We start from the raw sequence: 20,766 nt of genomic DNA, 5'->3' as shown, positions 1-20,766 counted from the left end.
ATTGAAGTGAAACTTATCGGTCTGTAGTTACCGGGCTCCCTTCTTGACCCCTTTTTGTATATTGAAACCACATTTGCAATACACCAATCCAGTGGTACTATCACGGTCACAACCGAGTCCCTAAATGTAAGAAATAATGGTCCATCTATCACATCACTTAATTCCCTTCGATGTATTCCATCTGGGCCCGCCAATTGGTTGATTTTAATCCTTTTTTACTCGCTCAGGACTTACTCCCACGTTAGGCAGGTGATATTTAGCGGGGGATTAGTTTTATCCCCCTACACCTTGTGTGATATTTCTTTTTCCTTTGTGAATGCACTTGAGGAAAAAAAACTAATTAATAGATTTGCCTTCCCCTTTTCATCTTCTATGATTTTTCCTGCATTATTTCCTACTTAATGCATATGGTCAGCTCAACAGCACCTTATTTGTGTGTATAATATTAATATCCTGTCTTATCCAGGCCTGCAGCAGTACAATAAAGCTTTAATTAAAAAAAAGACTTTGTCACCATTTTTTGCACCTCTCCCTGAGGTAGCACCTGTCACACAGATTACAGTGATCTGTCTGCTGTATAGATCTGTGCAGTAGTCTTTGAGAAACTTGCATCTTATTAGTAGCAGCACATGGATAGAGGACTACTTGCAGCAGTCCGGGGTATTCATAAGCTGCATGCTAGCTACGCCCACCCCACCCTCCAGCCACTTGTCTGCCTGTTACTTTACATAGAGAGAACTGCCAATCATTGGCTGGATGACGGGGTGGGTGTGACTAGCCTGCAACTCATGAATATGCAGGACTAGTTCTGTTTATGAATGCTACTAATTAAATGCAAGTTTCTCCCAAATTACTGCACAGATCTACACAGCAAACATATCACTGTAATCAGTGTGAGAGGCACTATCCTATGGTGTTCTCAGTGAGGGCTGCAAAGAGATGGTGACAGTCTCTTTAAATCTCCGCACTTTGCTTATCATGTTCCAGTCTATACAAGAAAGCTGAGAAGTGAACTATACAGTAGACTATAAATTACATATTGTGTCTGCTCTAACAGCCAGTGTGGAAAATTGAGTATTTTAGGGCACTAAAGGAAAAAAATATGTTCACAATGAAAACCTGTATGTTACAGGATGTGTCATAGATGTCTGATATGTGGTGGTCCCAAATGTAGGCCTATCGAGAGAATGGTGGTGCTCCCTTGTCTAGCTTTCTATAGGAGCACTGGCTGCCATATCCATGCAAAGACTGAATATAGAAGTGGCTGCACATTGAAGCTCTCTGTTTATGGACTGCGTCGGTAACAAGAGGGCATCCTCTACGTTAGAAGAAAGCAGGTTTCATCACCAACACAGAAGGGGGTTCTTTACTGTAAGAGCAGTTAGACTGTGGAACTCTCTGCCTGAGGACGTGGTGATGGCAAAATCCATTGAGGAGTTTAAGAGGGGACTAGATGTCTTTCTAGAGCGCTATGATATTACAGGATATAGACTAGAAACTATCAAAGGTTGATCCAGGGATTATTAGGATTGCCATTATGGAGACGGGAAGGAATTTTCCCCCAAATGGGCTAATTGGCTTCTGCATCTTGTGGTTTTTGCCTTTCTCTGGATAAACTAGGGGTTGAAATAGGCTGAACTAGATGGACATTGTCTTCATTCAGCCTAACGTACTATGTTACTATGTGCGATGATTGCGGTTAAGATGGCCATTTGTAGCCTCCATTTCATATAGATTCAGCCATGTATATACCTTCAATAAACTATGCTTTGTAGGTAGCTTGTTATAGATTTCCTAGGACCTTGAAAGCATCCGGGCATAGTGCCATTCTTGTCTGAGGCTAAAGTCTTGTGAGCTTGACTCCATCGCAACTGGTAATTGGCCACTTGGCCACTACCAGGTGTGATGGTTTGGGTAAACACCACGTCAGCATTGATACGCAAGCACTTGGTTTGAGTGAAAAATAGGCTGGGGAGCCCCGATTGAGTTAGAAGCTCTGTACCCTTGGCCGGAGACTTCCGCCCGATGTAGCGAGTTTCCCAGGGGTTCTGGCACTTACCCAGCTGATGCGCAAGTACTTAACCTTTGCTAAAAGTTACTGCAAAAGTGTATGCGATATCATTTACTATATGCAACTTTATTACAACAATTGCATTAGATTTAACTCCTTGTCCTTCTTTAACAGCGTATCTGAACCTCAAACACAAGAACTTGGCAACACACTCTGCCAAAGACTTTGCGTGATACGGAAGAGGCCTGGTAAACTGTGGATATGCCATAAATCCCCAAGAGTAAGAACCCTTTAACTCTATGACTTTGTGAAGGAAAACAGAACTCCAAATAAATCGAAAACCCTTATAAATTGCGCAGGTGACACTACTTACACAGCCAGTATGACATATTTACGAAGCGCCTTCAGCAGAGCTTTAGTTCCACCTTGATGAAAATGAAGAGCTTGAAAGGACACTCCTTCCTTGGTAACAAATATCAGATAGGACCAGCTCAGGCCTGGCTTGCTTTTGCGGACAGACTTGAGTTCTGACAGACTGAGTGAGAAGGCCCATTTTTCACGATTTCCAGGTTTCGCAACTGTAAAAGAAGACAGGAAAAATAGAATAAATGATAAAACTTTGACCTAAGATTTAGTTGCTTATCTGCACCTAAAGGGTGTAAATGTGGAGAGACCTGGAAGGTAATACAGTATAAAATCGAAAGAATAGAGGATGCACAGATCAAGAGTTACAGGTTTTTAAAGTGCCACACATTTTATCATCGCTGCCCCCCCCCCCCCCTCCCACCTGATGTCCAGAGAGTGACAGGCAATCTCCTATGTTCTGTATATTGTAGTCACTTTCATGCAATGCAGCCTCCTGCCTGATGCTTATCAGACATTATTTTGATGTGGAGATTCATCCCTGCTTTCACTATTCTGTGCTATAAATCCCATGGTGCATCAGCACAACATCACAGGACAAGCTAGAGTCAGTACCATCTCTGCCTGCTGCGAGGTGAGTGTAATTATCATTACCCTCTAGATTCACCTAAATAAACTATAGACTATAAGTTTACAGTCAGGAGGCTGAACTATCATCTCCATTATAAAGGAGCCTCTAGTCATCAGCAGTAATTGGGATAGGAGTTTGTGTGATAAAACCCATCACACAAGAATTATGCTGGCAGAAAAACTGACTTCGAGAGAACATAAAGCAAGTAAATCCCAGGTGGTGAGAATGAGAATGCATGACCCATCAGAGGAATTTCAGATAGAAAGAAACAATAAAATAAAGCAATACTATCCGACTTGTATATTGCAGGGGGCTAGTTACATAATAAATGGGGGGGGGGGGGGGGAATCAGCACTTTGGCATACTATATCAGAAAAACAGAGGTCAATGGCCAGATTATCAAGCAGTCATTAGTGATGCCCCCTCTAAGAGAAAAGAACATGTACCCACCTGAAGAATTTTCCTGTGGGCGAACTTTGGTTCCTACGGTGCTGATAACTGCCCAGTCTGGTTCATAACCGGGGTCAAACATATCATCTTCTGCTCGGCATGCCTCACTGCCTGGAGACTCCTGTACAAACAGTGATAAAGATCAGAATCCTATGTTTATGGACAAATACAACAGGCAACCCAAAATCCAGACCTGGGTCACTGCCCCATCCTTCTCTCTGCTGCCATCCTTCTACTTCTGTTCTTAGAAATCATAATACTAGAGAGAAGAATTCATTATGTATTTTACATTTATCCTGGGTAACATCCTAGATCATATTCCAAAGCCGCATTCAGAACGCTGCAATTAGAAACAATCAGCAAGTATGTTGACAAACACCCCCCTACATTCTGTACATCTTCCCTTGAAAATCCTTTTTTTGCTATGCAGCTAGGAGAAGATATTGCTAGGGAAATCCATATTCACCTATCTGCATAGCAGTAGAGGGCGCTCTAGCCGTGTATGCAATGTTCTCACTAGTGTTGTTGCCATTATAACCCTGCATTAAATGTTTTATTTAATTTTAACCCTTTTACTCTCCTTCCGGCCCACTGCCCTGTCTCCCTGCACTAAGGTTATAACTCCCTGCCAGTCTCGACAGCTCTGTACCTGGTGGCATGCTGTGAAGGAGAAGCTGTTCTATGCTGCAGACGGCTTCTCTCCTCCACAGCACCCACTCTCCGCCAGACACAATGCACTGTCAGGGGCTTAGTCCATCAGGTTGTGACATCCCAACGCAGCTGCAGGCATGTCACTCACTATTGAAAAAGCACACCAGGCACCATATGTAAATATAAAGGGCATTACAGAGTTATTTATTTTTGCAAGTTAGGAATGTAGGAGAATAAAAGTTGAGACTCAGAGAGTCTATTTAACAGCAGAGTATGCAATGTAATTACCATCGGTACAAATTTTCCTTACTTTCTTAGAATAATGAATCTGTGTCAGATCTCCATCTTCGTCTATAGGAATCCACTGAAGGAGCACATCCGATGTCTGAAAAACATTATATAAATGGGTTCCTTAGTCATTTGAGGTCACTGGATGTTCTATGTCCATTTCCACAACCATTTCTTTTTCTAGCACATGCAAAACAAAAATTAAGTAACTCTGCTAGAAGTCTTGCTTTAAAAATCTATCATTTTGCATGTACAGCTCTATGCAGACCTATGCATCTCCATGGTAACGGACAAACAAACTGTAGTCTGATCCTGCAATTACACTACACATCTGTTCACAACTTTAAGCAAACATTCACTAAGTTACCAAGAAATAGGATACAGATAGAAGAAAGTAGGACTGCAGGATCAGACTACATAGAGTTGGCTTGTTGTCTGTTACCATGGAGATGGCTAGGAGCTGCATAAACAAAACAGTAGGAAATTGTTAATAGTCCTACTACAAAGTTACTTATTTTTTTTCATTTTATATGCAGTAGCACAATGATTAAGCTCTATTTGAATGGTCGCTGACCTTTCCAACAACTTGTGATAGCCAATGTGACAAAAAAAGGATTTGCCATTTTGCTAATTACCTAAAATTAGGGTTTTTTTGTGCTGAAAAACTGCTCCAAGTGGTGGCCACTACAGTTCTCCCTCCTTCTACCCTGCTGTCCACTGCCTGTTGTCATGTGAAATCCATCTGTAGTAACAGACACCGAGATGGATAACAGGAAGTAAGGTATGGAGGAGTGGTGTCTCCCATAGACGTCAGGGAGAAAAAAAGGGGGTAGAAATCTGGTGCAAAAGGAGAGACTAACCTAAATGTGCTGCTGCAGATAACAGCAAGTGACCACTGTCTTACATGATGTGGTTATCTCTCAGAGTGTGCTACAGACAGTCAGGGAGCAGAATCTGCTGTATTCTGTATGTGGAGGGCATGGGGGACAATGTAACAACTGTCTCCACCCTTCAGCTCAGAGAAAACTGAAAATTAGAGCGACAACCTGCAGAGGCGAAAACTGGTGAGAAATGCCAGATTCAAGTCATAATTGTGCTGTTCTTCACATACACACAGCAGCTAAATCTGAAAAGTCAGGTAGAGATGTATTTTTCTTCAGCTTGAGTGTTAGGTCTCCTGTCCACGGCCAAGGTGGAATATCCCCAGCGATATTTTCCGTTACGGGGGGGGGGGGGGCGGGGGAGAGCTGACAGGTCTCCGAGATGAGCCTATCTAATAGATAGGCACACCGCAGTGAATCACGGCAATCACAGCATGCCCTGATTTAAATCTCGCGAGCGGAGAATCGACGATTCTCCGCTCGTGGACACTGGCACTGCCCTTTCCATAGCAACCCTATGGAAAGCTTTACAGAGCGTGGTCCGTCGACGATTTATCGCCTGCGGATCATCACCCGTGGACACGCAGCCTTAATGTGATGTGATATCACAGTGCCCCATGCCATCAGGTTGCTTTATTTACATGTTGAATTCTTTACAGTGGGCTTTGTTGTGTGAAGATAACTTTTTGTGCTGCTTTATCACAATGAAGCTAAAATTTGCGCATCTATATGCATTAAAAAAATATATACATTTAGGAGGGAGTCTTGTCCAACTATTATTAGGCTTGGCGGCCAGTGTGAAAACTGCAGGATTTTAGGGTTCTTTTTAGCTATACAAAGTGACATGGAAAAAGAAAAAGAAAAAAAGAAATAAAAAAGAAAAAAAATAAATAAAGAAAAAAAAAAAAATCACTAAAAAGGTTTAAAAACATTCTGGTCAACATAAAACTTGATTGAAACAATAGGTAATTTTCGGATGACACATTTCCCTATGGAAGTACGTTGATAGTGACCCTAGGGGAAGTAGCTATGCATTGTCCCCAAGAAGTGACTGGCAGCAGGGGGTTTCCAGAGCAGAGAACGTTCTCACGCTTCACTCCACTGCAGCCAAGCTAATAGAGGAAGGTCCTCCGGCTCCACTGTTATCTACAGGCAAACTAAACTGCAGCAATGGCTGCATAGAAACCGCAGTCTACTGCATGCAAGCAGAATCGTCGCATCAAAAGTCGGTTCTTTGCAGAATCATAGTGCAAATCAAGGACAACATGTAATTATCCAGTAACACGGCGACGCCAAGCTGGCTCACCTTCTCTATAAGACGGATGACGCCCTGGATCATGGAATCCTGATCGTTCTGCCTCTTAGCGCTGGTATGTAAGAAGACTCCATGCTTTTCAAACACAATCTGAAAGAGAAAAAAGGTAGAAGCGCCCAAATCCATAAGACTGGCGGTCTTTACAATCAGGTAGGAACAGTCAAGGCAACAACTGTCAGAGCTGGCGTCAGGATGCTGTTGTATTCCCCATGCTTTACACTGCAGCCCTGACTGCTCAGATGGACCATTGTGTATATGCTCACCAAAAAGCAGAGGGCAGATAGTTGTAAACAGATCAGGTAGCTGCTATACAAACACTAATAACCTCTATTGGATTTTCCCCACAAATATCATTTATCAGTCATCAATGGGGGTCTGACTTGTGAGACCCCTTTTTCAGCATACCATGATGCAGAACTGTAGATTACACACCAAACCTCTACTATCTGTTCCGTACACGAGACAGAGTCATATCCTACACCCTGTATCTGCGGTGGAGGAACATTAGTGCAGAACAAAAAATTGACAAATGGAGAAAAGAGGTTTTCTAGATTTTTTTGGTTATAAATCTACTTTAATATACAGGGTGTGTCTAAAGTAAGAACCAATCCGGTCACATGAGGGGCCGCTTTCTGATTTATATGAGGCACATGGATCCCAGGTTTTAGGCCTCATCCACACGGGCAACAATGATATCGCTACGAGGAAATTGCATCACTGTTCTGTGCGATATCACTGTGTTTTCTCGTGGCGACATTGTGATTTTCATAGAATCATTTTGTGTTGCTACAAACTCATGCAACTTTGTGGCATTCTTTTGCCAGATTTTCGGGGAAAGAGGGGCTTGAAATATAAGCCCTTACCCGAAAATAAGCCCTAGCTACATAAAAGAAAGCCACACACATCACCTTAGTGGCGCTGTCCAGCTACGTCACACTTCTCCCAAAGCTCCCTGGCATTTGAATGGCTGCAATTGGTTAATCGAGCGCTGCCTATGATTGGTTCTGGAACGCCACGACTCAGCCAATCAGAGGTAGCACTTCCTGAGGTGGGGGGGGGGGGGAATTCTGACCAGGAATCTTTGCTGGAGTACTTCAAACAAGAGTGTGTTTGCTTTTTGTTATGTAGCTAGGGCTTATTTTAGGGACAAAGGTAGGACTTCCTACTGTAAAAGCTGCATCGCACCACAAGAAAACCACGTTTTCATGTGATGCAACAGAAAGTAAAGCTGCATAGGGAAACATGGGCTACAAAACCTCGCAAATCGCGGTAATGTTTAGCAACCCGCAATTTTTTTTTGTCACAATGGAGCAGACTACTAAATATCGCTAATGAGAAAGGAAGACATTGGAAAGCATGGGCTTCACATACGTGCGATTTGTAGCAATGTCGCGTCGTGAGAAAATCACCAGCTTTTGTTGTCCATGTGAAACCAGCCTAATCCACATAATATTGATTCAGGGTCAGCCCCCCGGGGGACAAGCAGTCATGTAACAATCGAACTCTTCGCAGACTCGCCCTACTTGTCCGCTGCCACAGTGCCTGCAGCTTCCTGAATTCTTAATACCACCCTTACATAGGATGACTGCCACATAAGTGGCCGACAGCTATCCAGCTGACCATCACTGCCTCGTATCACACAAGAGCAACAGCCGGTCAGTGAATAGAGGTGAAGCATCCCAAAAGCTCTTCTGGCACCCGCCTGCATTCACTGCAAACAGGCAGTCATGTATAACACACTATCACACGTTCTGATACCGTGTTTCCCCGAAAATAAGACAATGATGTAATTCAATGGCTGTGATTGGTTAATCCAGTAGCGGCTTTCATTGGCTTACTGTATTAACCAATCAGAGCATTAGCTTGCTGGAGGCGGGGAATTTAAGCCCCACTTCCAGGAAGAACTGCTCTGTCGGTTAGAAGGAGGCGGCAGCCTGCAGCAGCGGCGGAGACCAGCGCGGGAACGGAATGTCAGCAGTAGGTCAGTATTGTTTTTTTTTTTTAACATGTAGCCTAGCTAGGGCTTATATTTCAAGGGTCATCAGGGTAGGTCTTATTATCAGGGAAAACTGGTAGTCACTTGGTATCTATGGGACCCAAACAACTGAGGGATTTCTTGCTCAGTGCCGTTGGTGGCCGCGTGTACACTGGACAACTGTCGCTCAAATTCGCTGATCCCAGTGATAACTCAACTGGTAACCGCCCCATGTAAATGACCTTCATCATGGTTATGCGGCAGAGGCGGCATGCAGGGTTTGCCCTTAACATAGCCCCACAAATAAAAAAATAATAAAACATTCACATGCGTCAAATCAGGTGATGGCGGGGGGCCACTACACGACGGCCTGGTCTCTACTTCCCACTCTGCCTATCCAGCATTGAGGTAGGCATGACGTTGGAGATGACAGTGGGCGGTCATGATACTCATCATTCACTTACAGTATGAACAGGTTTTCCAGCGTGTCCAGATAGGACAGGCCGGTTATCGTGGCCTCCACAAAGAGGGACGGCCCATGTACTTATGGCGAGACATGGCACACAGGTCATTTCATATCGGCAAGTCCCGCTCAATCACGGCGGGTGGGGGAGGGATCTCTGTTTCCCAAATTCTGCAATTGTGCCTATTCACCCTCCCACAGACGTGGCCTCATTACAGACACCAAGGCCATGAGGTCGATCTTCATCCTGCACTCTTGCTGGCATTGAGACTCCAGACATGTTAGGTCGCTTTCAGGCAGTCGAGAAAAAACACACGAGATTCGTGTGTGGTGAGACATCTTGCATAGATATGCATGAGCGACTTTTTCCAGTACCGCATTGCGGAAAGAGAAGGGGGGGGGGGGAAATGTCCTATCTTTTCTCGTTGCTCAAAACGCATTGCCCATTACTTTCAATGGGCCAGGAAAACACATGATATGGCGCCGGCCGCAGCGGAAGATCGCTACTTTAGTGAAGTGATGGAAGGCCCTTTTGACACCAAAACGCCTCTCAGCCGCGGCTAAATTGCACATTGGGGAGCGCAATATTGAGAAGCGTTTCACGGCCAGATATCACGCTAGCCCATATGTAGGAAGCCGGGCAGAGACCGGCGAGAGTTCTATTACCGTATTCATGTCTGTCACACTGCCCACGGGGCTCATGTCGTATCGATGTCATGCGGATATAACCTAGGACCCTTGTGCATCATTACCAGTCAGAAAGCGTCCTCTCATGTGGCAGGTTACCAATAAAGTGGGACTAATCTACCATTTACACGGGATGACGGTGATCTCAGGGAGTGCACGAGCACGGAGGTCACCGCTAAGGTCGTCAGCGCTCCTGCAGAGCGTTTAGACAGACAGAGATCACTGCTATGTGAGGCGCTGAGCAGGGAGCGTTTACACGTAACCACAAGTTCGCAATCCAGCAATGATTTTTATGCAGTTACACGGGACGCTTGCTGTCACTGGATGGAAACCTTTTCTATACAAAGAAACCTCTCTGATACACCCGGCAGATGGAGAAGAGCAGTTTTCAGTCTTTTAATTGAAATAATGTTTCTATTTAGTGAAAGCAAGCAGGGATCTTTAAAAAGTGAAAGGAAGTGAAACACAAAAGCATTGTGGGGATTCCCCAAACTGTGCAGGAGAGCAGAACCCCCACACCGATGTGCCAGCCCCCCAAGAAGCCACGTCACTAGCGGCCTGCGGCCCCAGAAGTATCAGCCAGTGCCCAGCAGGCAGATACAATGTAACTGGGCTCTTCTCCCTGTAGATATCTGTCCCTCTGCAGCTGGGCTATGATGGGCGCCCAGCAGATCACAAGACACCTCATCACCTGATTAAAAATAGCAGCCAGTAAGGTGCACACCGCTGCAGCGCCATCTAGTGCTCAGTGGACACTACGGCACCCCTGCCAACTCGTCCGCAGAGATATGACCGCCACCGGCGTGAGCTTGAGCCGTGTTCTCAGCATTCCCCGTCACCGACCCCGTACGGACCCACATAATCGGGGCCGAACCCCAGAACTCACCTTGTAAGCATCAGACTCCATGACCAGCCACTCCAAAACTTCCGCGTTCTAAGCGTCACTTCCGCCCCGTGACCGGTTTCTTCCCTCATCCCAGGCGGTTACCATAGGGACGCCCCGCCCCTTTGATGCCTGTCTGCAGGTCTCCATTGAATACATATCTGTAAACGGCTGTAGAAAGCCTAACATATGTTATATGTACAAAGCAGAGTACAGAATACATACATGTACAGCGAGGAGTAAAACATGTCAGGCATCCACAGTGTGATATGTAGTGTACGCTTATTAGATAGTGCCAGACATCCCCAAACACACTCATTGTCAAATACAATCAATCCCTCACAGGCGGGCATGGAGGCTCTAGTACCCTGTTGTACCGCCTCTAGATACAAGATGTGATACGGGCGGCATGGAGGGTCTAGTACCCTGTTGTACCGCCTCTAGATACAAGATGTGATACGGGCGGCATGGAGGGTCTAGTACCCTGTTGTACCGCCTCTAGCTTGGATACAAGATATTATAGGGGGGGCATGGAGGCTCTAGTACACAGCTGAAATGAATTTCCACAGCTTGAAGGCGCTAATATGAGAGTCATTTCCACTCTTTACTTCATAAGATTTGGAGGGCATCTGAATGTGTTTATTAGGGTGTATTACAGATGCCCTATCATTAACTGGTACATCTGATTATTAGCTGGCCTCGGGACATTTCTTACATAGCTGAATAATCCATCCTGGCAAACAATCACCGTCATGGGATCCTATGCGTCATGACACATGAGTAATAAAATACCAATAATCAGCAATAAACACACAAACGACGCAATCTGGATTATAAAAGGACACGGAAATGTGTAAAGGGTTACCAACCTTAATTAGTATTCAATAATATATATAGAAACAAATCCATAACATATAAAACATGTCCAGAGACTTGGTCATACAGACTCAAGTGTGCCAAGTCTAAAACTGAATTCAACTATTGAAATAATTTCTACTTGCATGAAGCGGGCGACAACACGCTTAAACTAATCCTACGACTGTAACCTAGGACAGCAGATTTAGGCTAACGTTACACAGGTGAGTGCGGTATGGGGCCGTGAATCCCGCCCCCATATTGCGCTCCCTACCATGTCAATTCCTTAAGGATGCATGGTGTTTACATGTCAAAACCGCCTTGCATCACTCTGGGGATTCAGGGATCCTCCAATGCGGCTGTCACAGCTGCGGCAGGGGATGGTGCAGTTTCTCTGATCATTGTCAATGGAGACGTCATATCGCATTGCATGCACCTAGCATGTGGTGCGATGCTGCCCCTGGCCTCACTAAAAACAATGGGCAGTGTCATGCGAGAGCACACACAAGATAGAACATGCTGCGATATGTTTCCCCCATGGCATCGAAGTGATGTGAGAAAACAAAGCACATGTGTATGACCACATTCAAAAGAATGGGGTTTATATATGTGCATCTCATAACTCATAACTTTTGCGCGTTTTTATTGCCTGTGTGAAGCGGCCCTCCCAACTTTACCTCTCCATATTTTTTCCTTTAAACTCTGAGGCAGATGAACACCCATAGGGGACAGCTGACTGGAAATGGTTAACAAAACATTGTCCAAAGCTGCATGATGTAGTTCACTATTACTTTATCCCTGCGCTGTTGACAGGAGCTGCAACCTCCTGTGGTCCACTTTACTTCTTGTGAGCAGCGGTGTTGAGGAATAATACCTCCACTCTCTATTGGCTCTCTTTCCAGCACGTCCAGGACAGAAGTCATCTACTTCCAATTCCAGGTCATCAACCTCCGCGATGTCCAAGCTCTTTCTGGCATCAGCTTTGGTGCTGTCCTGCAGGGGGAGGAGGGCGCCACTTAGCACAGCTTCAGCCATTCTTTACCGCCGGCTTCTTCAGTGCAACTGATCAGCTGCCTGAGGAGGTCCTCTATCACAGTGTGAGACGTCCGGTCTTCCATCAACATCTGGAAACCGGGTGTAGTAGCCATGCAGCACCAGAGAGTAGTCAGGAGGAAGCTGGAGGTCTTCAGCATGTAGTCACAGTTGCAGTACAATGGATGAGGCGGAAAGTGTCTGATAGAAGCCAGGAGTCGTTATTGGGTAGTCACAGTTGCAGTACAAATCGGTCAGATGGAAAACGTAGTCAGATGGAAGCCAGGAGTCACTATCAGGTAGTCTTTCAGAAATAGTGGAGGAGCAGGTAATGTGGAGCTTAATCAAACAGTGCTGTGAAGCATAATAATCATGCAAGGAGGATGTGGCAGGGCCAGGCTTTTATAGAGATTCCCAATTAGCGGCAGGCCGGGGCCAGGACAGAGAGGCAGCAACTAGATCAGGAGGAATATAGAACAAGGCTAGGTTTCAGCAAAGGAACTGTCCAAGTCCTGGATGGCCTAGTGGAGAGAGCTGCCGACTAGAGTGCAGTAGGTCATGGGTTTGACAGCCATTCTCTTCTTATGGGCTGCAGGTCTTCCTGACAGCCACTGGACAGCCAATCAAGGATTCCTCAGCTGTCCCTGATGTACTCTCAGCATAGGTGAATTAGACAAGCACCCTCTTTATCTCAGGTTTACAGGGTCAGAGCTGAGATTAGTGCTGATCATTAGCAATTAGCAAACTGTTAGGTGACCTTTACATATTCCACAGCATGTCTATTTTTGCTACATAATCGCACTGTGGAAGTCAACCCTTGAATGCAAAGGTTGAATTCTCTAGCTGTTCCGCAAGTAAAAATAGGACCAAATCACCATTATTTTGGTGCTGATTTGGCCACCGCAGAATTCTTGTGGAATTGCTGCTGGTATTCCATTGCGGAATACACGCAGCAATTCCGCCATGTGAGAAGGTGGCCTTAGGGTCCTAGCAGTTGTGCTAGCGCTCATGTTTTCAAAAAATCCCCAGGCTGAGCGCTATAGCATAAGCACTAATTGAGCTTGTGTAATAGCACCCTTAGGACAGGCTCACAAGAGCGTAATTTAATATTAAACGCAATTTACATATGCATAATATGCAGTGAATGGCCCAATATAAATCAATAGGCTTTTAGTACTGTGATTAACATGCATAATATACAGGCAAAATGTGTGTGAGCTCTAAGGTGTGCGTTCCCACATAACAGGTTCTGTTTTAAAGCAGCAATCCCACTGAATGCTGGTTGCCAATGGAAGCTTGATCTTGCGAAAAGGTCGGCAAGATTGTTCGGCTACTGGCAGCCATGGCTGGGCGGAGTCTCAGCTGCAAGTTGATGCCCGTTAGATGGTAACACATCCTAAGGATAGGCCATCAATAGTTTACAAATGGACAAACCCTTTAAGTTTCATCCGCTTTGCTTGCACTACAATATGCTGCATATTATCGGCACGCAAATCTGCAGCGGAGCATATGCAGCATATATGTCACAGACAATGTGTAAAAATAGAAAGCCTTGGCAATTATAGAATATGTGAGATTTTTAGGCAAAGTACAAAATGTGTGTTATTTAAGTATGCTATGTATTTCTCTAGGAATTGGATAGAATAGCTAAGCATTATACAGAATGACAAGTACTATTTACGCAGTATGAAAAGGCCTTTATTGAAAAAAAAGACATATATGGAAACGCAGCAAGATCTATAAAACTAAAGTACAGGACTTACAGAAAAAAAGCAGTATTGACTAAGCAGCACGTAGTGCCTGCGCCTCCGATTCCTCTGGTGGTCCCATGGCGGTGAGTGAGCCCTCCTCTGTCTTGTTTTCTTTTATCTGACTAGTAAGTCACATTTTTGAAGCAATGGCCACTGGGGAAGGTGAGGAGCTAGATGGGTCCTGTCCTAATGAGCCCCAGCAGCAGACGCGGCACTGCTGGAGACAAGGGTCGCCAGAGATGGGCTCATAGGGCACTGAGTGTGGGGAGTCAGAGGACCTGTGTCCTGACACCATGAGGTGGCAGCGTCAGGCTGATAGACGGAGAGCTAGGACTATCCAGCCTTGCATGTAGCCAGCCTGCAGGTGCTGTGAGCTCTTGAGTCTGGACTGTCTGTCAGTGTGATTGCAGTGGAGCGAGAAAGTAGGTGGCCTGGGCTGGCTGTGTCACTGGTGACTGCGGGACTGTAATAGTGCACCTTGGAGGAGGATAAGGGTTGGCTTGTGGAAAAAACTGGAAGATGAATGAGGGTGATAATACAAAGGGTGGAATCTTATCTTTTGCTGGAAAGAAACAATAGGGGGCCCAAGTCCACTGCTGGCGGCAGTATCTTATATTTTGTTGGTTCACCTTTTGGCATTCCATAGAATGTAAGGTCGACGGGACCTTTAGGAGTGGAAGACACATGGGATCTGGGTGTTAAGGGGTTCATTTTTTAATAGATTACCCTCAATAAAGGGGATGTTTGTGTTATCTAACCTTTGCTTGAGAGATTATTGGGGTCAGCTGGGGGAGTCCTCCAGTACCTTTTGGAACATCTGTCCAGTGAGTCAGGTAGCGTGGTGACAGCATTGGATTGGATAATCTGCGGCTAGCAGGAAGATACAGAGTCCTTAAGAAGTGGGATCCTGATGTGAGAGTAACTTAAGTATAATAGTGTTAAAAACATCATTCTGTATGTGCCATCACAATTCACAAAGCAACAGCTCAGCAGTAGAAAAATGCAATGTATTCTTCTTGCACGCAAATGTCCTTGTACTTCCAGATATTTTGACATTCTTTCTTGTTTATGTACTGGATGTGTCTTTTTCAAGGATTGTTTGCAGTAGAATAATTTGTAAAATAACTTTGTTTATACAAGCTATAAAATACATGCATGTGCACAAGGTTGTAAATTTACTATGATCCACTATGAAATGCTTGTTGAATATTGATTGAATATTGACAGGCACAGGCAGCTCGTGATCACCTGCTGAAAAGTGCTAAAAATTTTGCTAAATAAACTATTCAATAATAAAATGCTTCAGGTGAGCTTGGAAACATCACTTGAGTGTTTCTCATTGTTTTCTTCTCTGATGCACTGAATAATACTTAGGCATACCAAAGGCTACAATAGCCACCGAGTATCACTTAAATTAAGTGATTACTCCAACATTCTTGGTGGAGAATGCGGGCATGTGGAATGTTCTAAGGACTGCTGCAGTCTCTGGATGGTAGAAACCAGACAAGCACATAATCCACAGTGAGTAAGACCCTTGAATCTTACATGTGTTTTGTTTATGTCTGCTGTCTCTAGAAAGGTACAATCCTCTGTTTCTATTTAATTTGCCAAAATTATCAATCAGTGAATTCAGTAAACTTTGTGTGAATGAATAGACGATCTTTGTACTGTGTTTCTATATTATACAAGCGGGATCAAAAGCTTTTTAAAGTTGGATATATGACGGACCAATATTTCCTCATGGTCATATCGTTATTCAATTTGGAGACACCTTCACAGTTTTAAATTTATGATGTACCCTGCTGAAAAGATAGAATAGTTTGCACAATGGAATATCCCCCCACCCCTTCTTTTTCCATTAGTTTCGTTACACTGCGGAGTTAAGAACTTTAAGCCTATGTGTCCTGACAGACAGATTGTTAGTATATGGAGAAATCTTTTGTCTGATGAATCTGGATCATAAGAAGTAAAGCCTACTTTCAGCCTGGACTTATTAGTGCATGTGAATTGTGATATAGAGATATTGTCCCCCAACTATACATATCAAATGGTTGTTCAGGGCCCTGGAAAAGCTGAGTGGACTCAATATTCATTTCCCCCCTTCCTCCCTCTTTACTGGCCAGGTCTTTTGATGTACAAGAGGCTAGGAAATACTTTGCTCCAATGGCAATAAAACTAGTTAGTGACAGGGCAATGCTAATTGACCCCCTGCCGGTGTTGATTAATACCTTAAATATTTCCCAAAGACATCTTGACAGCAAAATTTACATCAGAAGGAAATATTTTAATAAAGGATATTTGGTCGTGTATAGGTCCTAGCCCGATATGAAATATGCTTTCAGAATCGGGCAGCCCAGCTGAATAAAACACACCCACACACGTTTGTAAGGTTATGCACCTGGGCAGGAGAAACCGATGTCACCAATATACACTAAATGGGGTACTGCTAGGTAAAAGTGATATGGAAAAAAAAACTGGGGGTACTAGTGGACTGTAGACTTAACTAGAGCAATCAATGCCAGTCAACTGCTGCAAAAGCAAATAAAGTCTTGGGATGCATTAAAAGAGGTATAGGGGTGAAGGATGAGAACATTATCCTACCACTATATAAGGCACTTGTCAGGCCCCACATGGAATACTGTGTACAGTTGTGGACACCGGGGCTCAGGAAAGATGTTGCAGTGCTTGAGGGGTTCAAAGAAGGTCCACTAAATTAATAAATGGAATGGGAGGACTGGAATACCCAGAGAAAAATTGGGATTATTCACCCTAGAAAAAAGACGGTTAAGGGGCAATAAAATAACTATGTATAAATACATTAGGGGCAATACAAGGATCTCTCCTATGATCTGTTTATACCCAGGACTGTGACAGTAACAAGAGGGCATCCTCTACGGTTAGAAGAAAGAAGGTTCCATCACCAACACAGAAGGGGGTTCTTTACTTACTGTGGAACTCTCTGCCTGAGGACGTAGTAATGGCCAAATTTATAGAGGAGTTTAAGAGGGGACTAGATACCTTTCTAGAGTGCTATGATATTACAGGATATAGACATTAAATAGATATTACAGGATATAGCGGGGTTGTTGATCCGGGTCTTGGAGTCAGTTAGGAATTTTCAAACGTTGATCCAGGGATTATTCTGACCGCCATTATGAAGTCAGGAGAGAATTTTTTCTCCCCAAATGCGCTAAATTGGCTTCTTCCTCATAGTTTTTTTTTTGCCTTCCTCTGGATTAACAAGGGGGGTGGAAACAGGCTGAAATAGATGGACATTGTCTCCTTTCAACCTAACATATTATGTTACTCTCAAACTGCATATTCCTGTACCTGGTTATAATTTCAGGGACATGTTTGATATCAATGAATAGATAAAATCATGACCAGAAATATGAAGGGCATATACTCCCGATCCAGACCTGCCATGTTCTACAGAACTTGTCATGGGCATCACTCTCTCCTGCCCTCATTACGTTAAAGTGCATTAGGTCATTCAGCTCCTCCACCCACATCACCCTTGATGGAGGCGTAGTGGACATCCACAGCCTGGGAATAATTGTTCTGGTTGCTAGAATGAAGAAACTCAAAAGACCCCTTTAAGGCCTCATGTCAAAGGGGAAAATAATATTTAAAATCCTCAGCGGAGCACCCACGTGCGTGATCCGCACCTACAATTTACCATTGGAATGCATTGATCACCCACGGGTAGATAAAGAGCCGCGGATGGTATTTAAAAGTGATTAAAAAATTTAATGTGCGTAAAAAAAACCGCAGCATGCTCCATTTAAGTGCGGATCACGCATGCGGGAGCTCATAGAGCTCATAGCTCAATTGATCTCCTGCATAAAAAAAAGGGAATTTAAGCTCATCTGCACTGCATCCGCAGCAGAAATCCGGGTTACATATCCGCAGTGGACCTGATTTTCCCCGTGGACATGAGGCCTTAGTCTTTTTGGTAGGACCTGGGAAGATTGAGAGCAGGGCCATTTCTATAGTTAATTTCACTCGCGTCACACAGATACGATTGTAGACCTCCATCACCTCCTTCCATAAGGCAGACACAGTAGGACAGCTCCATCAGATGTGGAACATGTTTCCCCTGTCCTTGTTACACCTCCAGCAAGTGAGGGAGGTCTGCTGAAAAATTTTGTGCAACTGATGGGGTGTCCTATACTACCGGGACACGATTTTAAAATTTAAGTCCTGTAGTTTGCAAGCCAATGACATTTTATGGCACAGAACCCAGGATTTTCTTCTATTTTAAAATACTGTTTATTGTGCATACCTGTATTCCCTTATACACCTGTATATAAGCCTAGTTTCCAATTTGCCTGTAACAAACTGGTGGTGGCAGCGTGTATGCACACAGCATTGTAGAGTGCTGGAGTGCATTAGAATGGATCAGGTGGTGATTTGAGCTTCCGCTGCACATGTGTACAGAAGCCTAGGAAAGCTGGGTACAAATCAGCCGGTATTCTAGCGACTCCAAGCTTGCAATCCCGCTACAGTAATTGATCAAGGCTTGGCCGTGACAAGTTGGTGGCAGCGAAGGAGCTCAGAATAGTTGATCCATGAGTAATTGGGGACAGAGGCGGGATCAATTGGTAATCCCCCCTTGCTTTCCATGACATGAATAACCTGTACAAATGAATGCAACAGTATGTGAGACAAACCTTTGCTGGATAAAGTACATTGTAGGTATTGCTGTGCCTCTTTGTTTTGTGGATGTATACCAAGATAATGAGGGGCCAGAGAGAAAAGAGATACCCTACAGCCAGACTGATTAAATTGGAATCTGGGAATTCCAGACTAACAGGTTAAGGACTTATACGGAAAGTCTCTGTTAGATTAGTGTACCACCTGTCTGAGATGGGTAATCAAAGCCTTAATCTTGAAACTGTAATGGTCCTGGGGACCGAGAGACATGACCAATGGAGGTCTGGCAGCAACTGTCCTAGAGATAGGCACATGACCGTACGAGGTCATGGGCAAAAAAAAAGCAGCATATGCCCAAAATTGGTTGTCTCGATGCAGAGAAATGAAGCAAGTTTGACAGCAAATATGGAGGATGGACATCAGATCGTGATGTAAAGAAAGAAGTGGCTAAGTGAATGAAAGTGTCACAGAAAGTGTGTGCTGAAGAATTGAAAGGAAGTTTTACGTACAGTAACTTGAATGCGTGCACAACACAAGTATATGATATATTCAATATATCGGGTTCTATATATTTGAATACTATTGAATTATGGTGCTAAAACTGTAATGAGATAGTTGACAAGCCTAATAGGTACATTACAAGCAAAATCAAATTAGAAGCAAGAGTTTACATAAAGTGTATTACATTTTAAATATGGGTAGATTTTTGGTGTCAGAGACCTACCCAGTAAACTTATTAGGGGCAGACAAACTTACAGTGATACAAGCATCAATTGCATATACCCCAAATGGTATTAAAGTGACTAGCCCCCTTAGTAGCCAACAGTTAACTATCAAATGTGCTGTGTTTATTGTTACAGATTCTCTTTACATCAGTACTATAGATGAGCGAGTATACTCGCTAAAGGCCATTGCTCGAGCGAGCATTGCCTTTAGCGAGCATCTTCCCCGCTCAAGATGGAAGGTTTGGGTGCCGACAGCGGGCACAGAGCTGCGGGAGAGAGCGGGGCGAAACGGAGGGGAGATCTCTCTCTCCCTCTCCCCCCCCCCCCCCGCTCCCTCCTGCTGACAGCTGCTACTCACTGCTCCTCCGCGCCGGCACCTGAACATTCTGTCTCAAGCGGGGGAGATACTCGCTAGAGGGAATGCTCGCTCGAGCAATTGCCTTTAGCGAGTATACTTGCTCATCTCTAATCAGTACCAATGTCACATTGGAGTCATGGGCCAATGAATCAGTCAAAGGCAAAGTTGCCCATGTACCTCCTAGCTATTAGTCTAAGGCCAGACTACCCATTCCAAGGACTGCAGATCGATTACATACAGCTACCTAAGGTAGCTGTCTGGGAGTTTGTGTTGGTTTGCATAGACCTCTTTTCGGGTTAGCTGGAGGTGTGACTTGTCGTGTCTTCTGCTTGGATTGCACCAGGGTTCAACAATGCTGCTAATTAAGGTTGGGACATCGAAAACCGATAGATCGAAATATCGATATATCGCTAATGCTTTGGCAATACTTTTCATGGATATTGTTATGTCCGATATATCGGTAACATCTATAGTTTAAGGCGATATAATATTGATTTTTGTAAAGAAGAAATGTGCCTTGTGGTCTAGTGCCCAGATTTTCTTTCTTTACATTCTGCCCTTCCTTTTGTGTTGGTGCAGGATGTAGTTTTGCTCGAGGCACTAATGAACTTATAAACAAGTTCTAGAAACTTTTGGAAAGTGTGAGGTGACTCTGTCACCAATAAGGTTTTCTCCAGGCAAAACGACTCTCAGAAGAAGTGGGGTCTTAGGCCCCTATTTCCACATGCTTTTGTTCATCGCGTTAGACGCAGGCTCTGAGCGCTTGCGTCTAACGCGGTGGCTGGTGGCAA

The 20,766-nt window shown here is 44.3% G+C and overlaps 1 protein-coding gene across 2 annotated transcripts in view; it reads right to left on the bottom strand.

The window, feature by feature from the left end:
- TBC1D17 (TBC1 domain family member 17) overlaps positions 1-10,670 on the bottom strand; it is a 42,221-nt gene extending 31,551 nt beyond the window's left edge. For both annotated transcript variants that reach the window (XM_066607225.1, XM_066607226.1), the window contains exons 1-5: positions 10,602-10,670; positions 6,582-6,680; positions 4,417-4,491; positions 3,456-3,576; positions 2,385-2,589 (exon numbers count right to left, since the gene is read on the bottom strand). In XM_066607225.1, coding sequence (XP_066463322.1) covers positions 2,385-2,589; positions 3,456-3,576; positions 4,417-4,491; positions 6,582-6,680; positions 10,602-10,622 — 521 coding nt within the window. In that variant the 5' untranslated portion in view covers positions 10,623-10,670. The remainder of the gene's footprint in view (positions 1-2,384; positions 2,590-3,455; positions 3,577-4,416; positions 4,492-6,581; positions 6,681-10,601) is intronic.
- Between the last annotated feature and the right edge of the window lie 10,096 nt (positions 10,671-20,766).

Source organism: Eleutherodactylus coqui, chromosome 6, assembly GCF_035609145.1.
Source record: "Eleutherodactylus coqui strain aEleCoq1 chromosome 6, aEleCoq1.hap1, whole genome shotgun sequence".
Classification (NCBI taxonomy): Eukaryota; Metazoa; Chordata; class Amphibia; order Anura; family Eleutherodactylidae; genus Eleutherodactylus; species Eleutherodactylus coqui.
This window is presented reverse-complemented; position numbering and strand designations above follow the sequence as displayed.